The 12181-nt window shown below is 33.3% G+C and overlaps 1 protein-coding gene across 16 annotated transcripts in view; it reads left to right on the forward strand.

Moving 5' to 3' along the window:
* Positions 1-12181, forward strand: part of LOC100650184 — a 45402-nt gene that overhangs the window by 17886 nt on the left and 15335 nt on the right. For 13 of the 16 annotated variants that reach the window (XM_048404564.1, XM_012319196.3, XM_048404566.1 and 10 more), the window contains 5 exons: positions 887-1028; positions 1391-1405; positions 2744-2889; positions 3141-3238; positions 3566-3775. In XM_048404564.1, coding sequence (XP_048260521.1) covers positions 887-1028; positions 1391-1405; positions 2744-2889; positions 3141-3238; positions 3566-3775 — 611 coding nt within the window. The remainder of the gene's footprint in view (positions 1-886; positions 1029-1390; positions 1406-2743; positions 2890-3140; positions 3239-3565; positions 3776-12181) is intronic. The other 3 variants (XM_048404574.1, XM_048404575.1, XM_048404576.1) reach the window with 3 other exon arrangements.

The following is a 12181-nucleotide window of genomic DNA, read 5'->3' on the forward strand; positions in this document are numbered from 1 at the left end:
GTCTAAACGCAACTACGAAAGTATAAATGCTTTTCGCTATATTGCTTTGTCTTTTCTCAATGTAATACAATTTTTTCCTTTGATGCTCGAAATCTCATGAAAATATGGCTCGATAAACCAGTTATATAAAATATCACAAAAGCCTTTCCATTTCGAGGAACCGTTATTTGATTGAGAAGCGACGGACCCTATTTATCGAGGATTCCGTATTGAGAATCTTTCTCAGTTCGAGAAACATATTATAGTATTATATACGAGGTAATCAACGTAACTTTATTATCTTCGATGTTTGTCTATTTTCGTCAAATTCAACTTTACTAATTTAATCAATTTGAAATTTTCTTCTTTTTAGTACTCTAGTTCAAAGAGAACGATAATGAGACTATAATATTGTACACTTTGCAAATTTTCAAGGCTATTTTCTATTCTTTGTCATGATGGAGAGCATAGTAACGAAGAAAAAAATTCTCTCGTTCATCACTTTCAATGTTCTTTTAGATACTAAGTCTAAATTAATGTCCGCTTTCTACAAAAACGATGATAAGTATCGCGATTCCTTGTTCGTCATGCTTTCGTCATTCGTCATTGCAGCATGTTTTCTAATGAATTGGGACATCTATATAAACTTTATAAATTTCTTTCAACATGTTCTATAAAAAATATTCAGAAAAGCAAGGTCAGAAAACTGAGCTAACCAGTTTACGAGACCACTGTGACCGATTCAAGAGTAAGGAGACATTTGGTTAAAAACTTGGTATATCGAACAACCGTCACACTTGCATCCCAATTTCTATCGATAAAATGACCCATAGTACTACTTGTTGTTTAGTTGTTATTTACTCCATATTGAATCTATAATGTATTCATAAAGCGTTTGCTTCTCCAGGATCGGTGACAGGTATTCCCGGTGTTCCGGAAAATATAACGGTGATGTTCCTGAATCCGACGTCTGTCCGTGTTTCTTGGAGCACCAGCCAAGTCGAACAAGTTGAAAAATACGACGTCATGTACAAGCCAACCGATGCAAGGTGCGTTCTGAAGATTTGGGTATTTCACATATTTTCGTTCTTTTGCATGTACTATCGGGAAGTAGCATAAGTACTGTTGGAACTTCTAAATAAGAAAACAGGAAACGAAGGCATGGTTTTAAAACTGATGCTAGTTTTAAGACTAATATCGTACGACAGCTTCTTTATATATTTTTTCACAATAAGTTTGTATAATATACTTCGCGACCATGCATGGCATGACATTTTGAGATTTTCGTGTATTTCGCAAATATCACGAGCGAATACTTTGATTCGTTTATCAATTGGTATCAGTCTTTTGATGTCAATTTTTTAAGGAGGACTTAATGTTAATTGATGCTTTTACTTCTACTGCGGCACAGGAAATACAGTGACAGGTACATAGCTTTCTTAAGGTATTCCATAAGGCATTACTTACCTTCTTACGTTACTCCAAGATAGTATATAACTTCATTATATAGTCGTAAAAGAAATACTTGTTTGAAAGGAGCCTTGCATAGGTTAACATAAAAAGCCAAGTTATTTCCAATTATCCAACATTACCAGTAGCATTCTACTCCATTAATTTCTGTACCACTTAATCTTTTAAACAGGCACTTGACCTTTAGTAACAAGAGCACTTTTTACTTGGTTAACTTTTATATTATAGAAAATTGTGTACAATTGAGGTGTGTGTGTGTGTGTGTGTGTGTGTGTTGTGAAATAATATGAAAAATCATCCGTTGTTTAGAGATTACATGTCATGCTGTTGCAAAGAACACGCGAATAGGCTTTGAAGACGTTTCCAATGCGAAACACTTGGGAAACTTAGAAATATATGTAGTACTTCTTTTCTTTTCAACAGGCCCTTTACTTTTGACCATACTTAAAAAATCGATTTTCCGCTTTATGCATTTTCCGATAGTACTGCATCTGGAGAATGCGCGCTGAAAATATTACACTGAAATGTCACAAATTGATAGTTCTATAATAGCAGAAGAGTTTCAAAGCAGTGTATAAAGCAAATGTGCAGGTGGCGGAAAATTGTCATGAAAAATGAAGTCACGGACTTGTTTTTGCGAAATTTTGCGCGATAAACATGTCTCACAAGATGATTTATCACAGTGAATATATAGAAAACAACGCTTATTTTGAGTGTTATTGATAGTAAATTTTAATCAAGCAGTTACAGTGCAGTTTATGAACGGTCATAGAAATTACTTTTTATATAGAAAGAATAATTTTTAATCACGGTACCTACTCATTTGTCGTATCAAATCATCATATTAAAAATTTTCGAGGCCCTGAGGAAATACGAAACCTCCCGTTTAAATATTTTGATGTACACAACCATATCATAAATCATACGCTAATATAATACATTGATACACTAATAATCTTAGGATAACTCCCCTAAACGTATTACCCAATTAATTACCCTTTATATAGGCAATAAGAGAACGATGTAAAACCGGTAGTCCGTCCTAAGCCAATAGGCGAGGATTATGTACAATAAATAATAATTAAATGAAAATTACCCATTATTAATCAGAATTTGCTCGTAGTTCTTTACGTCGTAGTTAATTGAGAAGCAAGCATTATTTCTGTTTTTTTTTGTACCAAATGTAAAACAAAAATAGATATAATATATAGAGGTCATATTAGAACACAAAAAAAGAAAGAAAATATAGAAATCAGATCTCAATAGCAAGGTGGTGTTACAGGATTATGGTTAGTTACAGGGTGGTGACGGAGGTCGCTGGAAATAGCGAAGCTGTTACATTGAGCGGTCTCAGAGCTGATACGCAGTATCAACTTGTCGTCACTGCTGTGAGAGCCGGCAAGAGATTTCGAAGTCGACCAATCGTCTTCCGTACACTTGGTAAGTTATTCTTATTTAATCTTTCCTTTCAAAAACTATAAAGAAGATATTATAATTATGTAGAATAGGGTATATCTCAGTTATTTTAAGAGCTTTGATTTATATTATCAGAATCAAGATCCTAAGTAACTCTCAATGAAATTGAAATTAAAATAAAATTTCAGATAAATTACCCATTATTAATGCCACTTATTGATAGCACCTTACAAGTACACGTTTAAAGATGTGTATTATTTGCTGGATTGTTTTAGAGCCACCACGAACATCCTTTCCTCCGGAACAAGCGATAACAGGCGGTCCTCTTCCACCTCCCCCACCTTCTTCTCAACAACCACAACCTTACATACAAGTAAGTTCAAGAATATATAGTTCCTCGAACAATCTCAACTAATTACATACCTTTTTATCTCTTAAAAGTCTGAAAATATCTCTAAACTCGTGAAATTTTGAAGTCTCCTATATATCTGCTTTATATTTTCAGAAAGAAATATTTTTTATGTTTTCTCTTATCTTCGTTCACGTAATTATTCGTCTGTTGTTCCAGTTCTTCTTTCATTCGTTATTCTCACTTCGAATAGAAGGTACCTAGATCTAAATGCAAATAGAAATCCTGTTGACCGAGTCGTTGAAAAATTAGACGCGTAAAATGAACATCGAAGGAACATCTAAATTACAGGTCCGTGGCGTAGAAGTGGGGATCGTGGTGTTAGTGTTGATTTTTTGGGCAGGCGCGATAGCGCTGTTCTTCAATCGTTGGGGAAAGATTCGCATGTTACTGCCGTATCAACCCGATTACAAGGAACAATTGAAGGTTCCTGGGACTGGGGTATGCGCAGCGGCGAACGCTGCATACACGCAACATCCGACTCAACACAGCTGCTCTCAGGTAACGCATAATTATACACTTTATTTCGCTACTTCGATCTTCCACTAGATAGATGCAAAAAAATCGCAAATATGCGATTTAATCTATTCCAAATAGCTAGGCTTACTTTTCCAGGAGAATAGCAGCGGCTGATTTTTTTTATAGTTGTTTGTATAAAATTCTATGATAATTTCTCTTGAAAAGGAATTATACCTACATATAATTTTAACTAATATCTACCAAATTCATTTCTGTACAAAAATAATCGATTAACACTAACCGTACCGGCACTTCTCATATACCAATTCTTACCGTAACCGGTCGTTTGATCGGTTACGAAATAGACGTTGTTTCTTCGAAAGAAATTGTCAATTTATTATAGGAAACAATTCACAGTATAATTTTTAAATAATAATAAAATAATCAATCATATGTTTTCATTTTTATATGTAATATGAACAAGAGATGAGTCGAACAAGTCATCCTCATTTTCAATTTGCTCATTTTTAGACTTAGAATTTCGTCCGTCTCAACAACCCTCTCTTATATTTTGTATATTTTTCAATGAATTTCTCACTGAACGTGTAGACGTGGTCAAAAATAAAACAAAATACAAAACCAATGTACTGAATATTATGAGATTTGTTCACTCCTCGTCGTATTTGATTTCTCGCAGGCTTCGGCCTGCACTCTGCGACTCTCAAAATGATACTGCATTTAGATTTCGTTTAGCAACAGAGAACTCATTATGGAGGGAGTATATTCTTGAGAAGTATTTCTTGAGAGTCTCCGACAAGACTCCGTTGTGTTTATGCGTTACCTGACATGAATTCCGTCAGATTATTCAAGTGCTTAGCCAAACACACATCGCATTTAGATGTATGCAACTACAGCTGGTTAGATCTTACTTGAGTTCAGAGCTAAGGTTCCAGGCAAAAAACTTTAGAAAAAGATGTAAATTTGTCACGGTAAACAAGCCAGGCGATGAATTTTCCATAGTAAAAAAAGAAGCAAACAAAGAGATTGAGAAATTGATTAATCGGATAATATAAAAATTTGGGTAAAATTAGATAAACAAAAGAAGTAACAATGAATGTACAGTTTTAGATTAAATTTTGAAAACAGTCATTTGACCGGGCCTGGTAAGGTTAGTGTTAATTTAATTGACTAGTAGAGTGCGACAAAATATCCTTCTTATTTGTTAATTTATTATTTGTTAATTTCGAAACGAAAATTATTATTGAATTATTATTGAAACATATGATTTTCTTGATTGGCAAAACATTCGAAATATCAGCTTTCCGGGAAATATACGAACCAGATAATTATAATATTAATTGATAATAACCTTAAATATGGAAATTTGAAATAAACTAAAAATATACACAGCGTTCCAGGATTAGATTTAGGTTTAGCAAAGAATACATTGGAATTATTGTGCTGAAAAGGACCCTACATAATTAAACTACGTTTTAAATTATATGTTTGACGCGCATTAATTTACTCGATCGACTAATTTTCCATATAATTTCCTTCGAACAGTTACAATTGAATTACTATTTATATCACTTTAGTAACATTATCATTCTTATGTAATCGATACATATTTTTCCTTTTTACATAATATAATAGAATAAAGGTCAAACGATTGTCAAACTATGAATTTGTTCGAACAACTCGATATATTTAAATAAGATCTTTTTAAACCGTATTTATGTTTACATACGAAGACATTCAAACTCTAATTGCACAGCAGGATGCAATACATTTAAAAAATTCAGTCTGGCATCCTTTAAATACAATCGAGAGACATGTACGTTTATATGTGTATCGATAAATTCCCGAAACAATATCATCGAACGATATATATAAATTTACGGCTACTCAGATATCGGTATTCATATCGGGCGAACGTTATCTCGAAGTGATTCATATGCGTAATTTAACATACGAATCAAGAAATGTTTAGATGTATCAGAAGTATCGACGGTGCAGAGATTTAATTGGACAGTGCATGTAATCGTAGTAACAGACGGGACATCCGCTTCCAACGAAAGCTGTATGTCAAAAAGACGTATCGGATCGAATATTGAACCGAGAGCTATATTTTCGTTTAAGCGGTGCCCACTTGTCTACGTCTAACTTCAGTTTCGGAATACGATCTCCGCAAATTGACGGTATATGGTTATTTATAGACTAATTGACGTACATGTAGCTTGAAGTATTAAAAATCAAGCAGTGAAACGATGCATAAAACATCAGCGAAAATCTGCAGATTATTCAAATGAAACTCACATAAGATACAAGTGACGTGCATCTTGGTTCTGTAACGACAAAGTAAAAATGAAGAGCAGTTTTATAAGAGTCTAATAGAACTTGAATAGTTTTAGTAGCAACAAAAACCACAATAAAATTATATAATATATGTAATGTTAATAATATACCAATGAAATACATTTTAGTGTATTGACTGATTTTTGAGAACTGTTGCGTGAAAAATATTAGATTCTAAAGTATAAATTAACAACCGTATTATTGCTCTCTTTTTTATTACATTTTTATAACATCGTAATGTTATAGCAGGATATAATTTCATTTATTTATGTCATTCAGCCAGTAAAAATTCCAAATAAAAATCTATCTGATACACACAGACAGATATAAACCACACTATAGTCTTTGAATACAATGAAAGACTATCGATTATTGATTAGTCTACTGCTGTTACTATTGTCGGCATAGATTTTGGCAATAGCCGCGGCGCTTTCAGCTATCGTGCTCAATAATCATCGGAAAGCTAACTTCCCTGAATGTAGGTCGCAAATTAATTGAAATTCAGACGGATGAATATTCTGCGCACAATATTATGGATTTCAACACGGAAATTCTCTGTTTGAAGAAAACATAATCTACTCCTAATGACTACAAAACGACCCCCTTGTTCCATTAACACGCAAGGTTAATTTTAGTTGCAGCAAAAATTTGTACAAACGTTACGACGAAGAAATATTGATCGTGTTCTAAAAACAAGTTTCTATTCCGTTAAATTTATTTCATAAAAATCAAACGAAATGGAATTGTATCGTGACCATTCATTGAAGAACATTAACAAGAAAAGTTCGGCAACTCGAAAATTCAAAAACATTCGGAACTTTACGCAATTGTCGTTCATGGACGTTAATAACGGAACAATTTCCTTTTCCTGCTGGAAAACGGTCTTAGGGCTGAAAACAGCTCCAAAGAAATTTGATTGACTGTTCATATTACCGTAAATATCTAAGAAAATATACAAGATACAAAAAAACGGCTGAAGTACAAGTTGTAATGTTCTTCGGAGAACTCTATACAAATATTTACTGTTTGTATAATTTTCATCAGATGAATTTTAATATGTAAATAAAAATTTTATGAAAAAAAGGAAATAAAAAATAAACATTGCTATATCAGTATGCTTGTAGATGTAAGAAGTTATGTATATAATTTAATATAACTAGTTTAATTGAATTAATACAAATAATTTGCACCAGCTGCCGCAGCTCGGCAAGAGCTCGCGATCAGCGTTCTATGTTACACTCTTCGATCCTGTATGTTCAAAAATTTTGTCGTTTCAAATCATTCGTATATTTATAAAAAAAAAAACTCCTTGGAGACTACGCGCATGACAACAAGAAATAAAATTTCAAAAAATTATGGCTGGTGGGGGAATAATTTTGAAAAAATTTTTTTTTAGTTTCTCATATCCACAATATAGGCCACAAAGAAAAAATCAAAATTTCTTCGGTGGGTGTTTTTTATCTCTAAGACTGTTTTCCAGCAGGAAAAAAGATTATTCCGTTATTAGCATCGCATGAACTACGTTTGTGCAAAGTTTCAAATATTTTTGAATTTTCGAATTGGACTTCGAGAAATTCACTTGTAAGTCGAATTTGTAATCCCTGAGGGAACATGTATTGCGGTTACGGTTACTTACGGTGCAACTGCAGTTGCAGAACGTTCTAGTTATCTAAGCTGAAATACTAGTTTCTTACTAAGTTTGTAAAGTTCAAGGATAAAAAAAAATTTTATTGATAGAATACGATTACATCTACTGTTTTTTGTTATGTCCTTATTTTACTAAATCGTCAACATGAATTTTAGTTAATTTGTACATTTTCTATCGATATGTGCATATCGACATTTATAATAAAATTATACCCTCGATCGGTTCTAAGTCGATTTATTCGAACTACTAATTCGTTTCTCTGAAACAAGATGCAAATAATATTACGCAAAAGGAAGAAATCTATTCGATCGTATTAATCGAGTAATACAATATATAGTCTTCTTGAATCAGGAATTCGAGTATTTAACATTTATTTCACTCGTAGACACTATGTATTTTTATTCTGATTACTCTTTATTAATATATATTAGATATAAAGCCGCACTTTTTCGAAATAACAATCCGAAATCTGGAAGTAGAATATTTGGTACCGAGAACAATCTCGTTATTTACGAATTTACAATCGACGATTTTTAACGAAAAAAACAAACGATCAAATACAAAACTTGGAGATGTCTAGAAAGTTCAGATTTTTCGGATTTTTATTATAACGCTATTTGTAATAGAAGTATAGACAGGAAAGGTTATTAGTAGCTTTAGTTGTGACAATCTAGCAATAGATTTATCGATTGATTCTCCAAACGAGATTCTAATGGAATTGATCTCTTTGTGCCTCTCCCAACCCTGCTGACCCATTGCGAAAATCGTCGTTCCTCGCACTAATGAATAATCGAAAAATGACGCTCCGCCGGGAATGTATACGTATCGCTCGTATAAAATCTTGAAGGTAATGACCACATTGTCGGATATGGTGATGCAGTGTGGGGGCGGGGGCTGTTGCGTCTTGGAGCAGTGCTTTCAGTACCCGAGGAGGGCTCGAGAGCCGCGCGACTGTGGCTGCCAATTCGCTCTACTCCACAGGGCAGACATCGCGTGACCATCGGTACTTGCTAACAATCTCTACTTCTACTACTACTGCTACTACTATTACTACTACTACTACTACTACTACGCTACTACTACTTCTACTACTACTGCTACTACTACGACTACTACTACTACTAGTCAACTACGACTACTTCTCGTCTTCTTCTTTTTCTTCTTCTCCTACTTCTATTACTACTACTACTACTACGTATGCCTCCTACCTCCTACTACGTAACACCTTCCTCTTGCTCTTCTACTTCTTGTATTTTTCTTCTTCTCCTTGTTCTCCACTGCTATCCATATTAAACAGCTGTTTCTTCCACTGATCGTTAGCTCACTTTTATTCTCTTCTTTATCTCGTTTTCTATCCAATATTTTCACGATGTGCCTTTGTTCTGCTTTTATACGTGCTTCATGCATCTATTCCTTTATATAGCCCCTGCGGCTCTCTCTTGTCTGTACTTCCGACTGAGTCCACTTTTCGATATTCATCGGGACGATTATAGTCATACTGAGTTTAATTGGCGAATGGTCTATCGACGATCCTACAGACGAGTTCCATTACCATTAGGATTCTAGTTCGTACAGTCTTCGGTCGATTAAAAGTTGCTTCTTTAGTCTAACAATGATGTTGTAGTCATTCCCATAGATCATATGGATACAGTCGTATTCGTGGATGTCTCTATCTTTGACGCAAAGAAGTAGTATGCAGAGATACATACATAGTCACAATAGTACTCATAATAAATAGATTTCTAAGAGCGCAAACCAAGAATTGGATAATTAAAGTACGAGTTGAAAATGTTTTGGAAATATGAAAATTTACCCAGAAAATGTAGGCTTGCCAACTTTTACCGCAATCTTATATGGCCGTTCGAAGCAGGGAAATAATGACATTTCTATATTAAAAAATAGTTCACTTTTGACCCTAATTTTTATACGCGCCGTAAGATTCATAGATATTTTGAAATTGTCGATTTCTGAGATATCTCACATTTTTAGCAAAACGTCGATATGTTTTTTCCATCTCATTTCTCCTGACCATACTGACTCATATTCAATGGCCTACGATTCTGAAATACTGCGTTTCCAAAGTATCATTATAATTTACAAATAAGAATAGTGCACTAGAAGGTACATGTATACATACATGTATACATACATGTATGTATGCATGCATGAATTATTACCTATTTTACTAAGAAGTATCCTCGTAACTTGCACAAAGATGAAATAAGAATAATTTCAATGAAAGTATAAAAATAATTTCAATAAAATTGATAAAAATACAGGTAAGTTGAAAATTAGGGAAATAACATTTCATACGTATCTACAAAATCGAATTCTAATATAACTTTAATATTTAGGTTTATACCTTCGGTTAGTTTCTATAATAAAATGTTCCTTCACATATGTACATACATATATACATACATATATAGCGTTATGATATATGTAGGAATGCTTTCAACCAAATGCTTTTGCAGTGCATGTATATTCTAAGTGTTGAACGCTATTCGAGACGCTACTTTCTTTCTATTCTATTCTACTTTATATTTCTTTAAAATACATGTTATTCGACATAAAAGATTTGCACGCTTCGAAGTTGGCAAGCCGATATACATCTATATTAATAAAATGTGAATAACTACAGATAACGATAAAAATGAATGATCAAAATCGAAGTCTATCTTAGAAAATAAATCGCTATGAGAATAATCATTCAATTGGTACACATAACTGGAAAAGTACCGACTTTTTCTCGCTTCACAGCAATTTTAAAAGAACGCGTGTTTTTGCGAATCATTTAGTACCTACTTTACGCTGAAAAATTTTTATCGAGAAGAGGAAGAGAACCTTCGGCCGACGTATTTAGCATTCTCTGATGTAAAATTCGAGCGTAACATCAAAAACGTCGTTCGACAAAGCGTCCATAGATACATCATACATATGTATGTATTTACATATTCGGCACATAGAGATCCAATCGTAAAAGGTTGTTGCCTTCGACTCGGTACATGTTCGCTACTCTCAACCTTGATTTGCGCTCGTCAACGTTTCATGTATATGTATGTACAGACGGTCTGCTTACGTAGAGCCATTTCCATCTTCCAAAAGCGATTCGTACAACTTTTAATAACCAACCATCCACAGTACTTAAGCTTTCAAATTTAATACGCGTAAGTGTTGTATCACGATTGGGGATTAAAACGTATTTATTTGAGAAAGAGGATCTAAACTGACTTTCTAAAGTACAAGATTAAAATTCCACGATTATCGATTCTCTGAAGAATAAAATTGCTTCAGTTTAATTTCACAATTTAGTGATCTTTTATTCAATTAGATAGTGATTTAAGGAGAAAGGCAGAAGTTTTTATTACAGTTTAATCAAAACTAATCTGATCAAAGAGTAAAGTACATAACGTACATTTTCCATTCATTAACCTATTAACTAAGGAAAACGAGTTAACTCGTCAATTAAATTGCCATAATTACTTTTACGATATTATATTATATTGTTTAAGTGTCTTATTAAGAGAGAGAGCTGGTTAACAGATTAGTATTTCACTAATTCAGAGGTACTTTGTTTAGTTGCGTTCACGTGTTTCCATCAACGATTTAATTCCTGAACGATCTAATCCGCGAAATATTGTTAGGAAAATTGCAAATAAACCAAAGTCGATCGATCGATGCGCGGTAATTCCAATATTTATTGTGTGTCTGGCTTTAATAAAACAAACTTGAGATTAACTGTAAAAATGGCTTGAAATACGATATAAGCATCAAATTGTTCTGGAAAGTGGAAACAGTCGGTATTTAATACACGAATGACATGAGACATTTTTGAAATTTCGCACCAACGCTTGAGTCACTTCAAGTGGTCGTGTGCCTCAGTTAATTGCACTCGAATGTAACAAATATTGTAGCACCTTTAATAACGCTTTTCACTTTCTATTATTTACGTATTGCGGTTTCTGAGTTTCCTACTTCTCCGTTTATTAAAACAAATCTTATTCCATTGTATCGTATCTCTTCTAGGTTTTCTATCGTATCTTTGCGAGTAGGAAAATATAACAACTATGTTCTATGATAGATCGAATGAAATCGATCGAATATAAGGAAAATGATCTGCTTATGTCCGAGTAACTACCAATATTATATTTTACTATGTTTAATGATTTAGATCCGGTCTATTTGATATCGTATTTTGTATCGTATCGTCAACACCATCCTGTTAATGTCCTCTAAATCTAAATGTTAAATAAAAGAAACAATTAAGAAACGATACAGTAGTAACAAGTAGGAATTTTATTAAAAATCGATAGCATATAAAAACGATAGAATTAATAAAACGACACAATAGTTATGAAATTGAATTTCTGCTTATCATACAGCAGGAAGGCAACGCTCACATTACGATTGAACAACATATGTATATGTATATACAGAGTATAATA

This window comes from Bombus terrestris, chromosome 3 (genome assembly GCF_910591885.1).
Source record: "Bombus terrestris chromosome 3, iyBomTerr1.2, whole genome shotgun sequence".
Taxonomy (NCBI): Eukaryota; Metazoa; Arthropoda; class Insecta; order Hymenoptera; family Apidae; genus Bombus; species Bombus terrestris.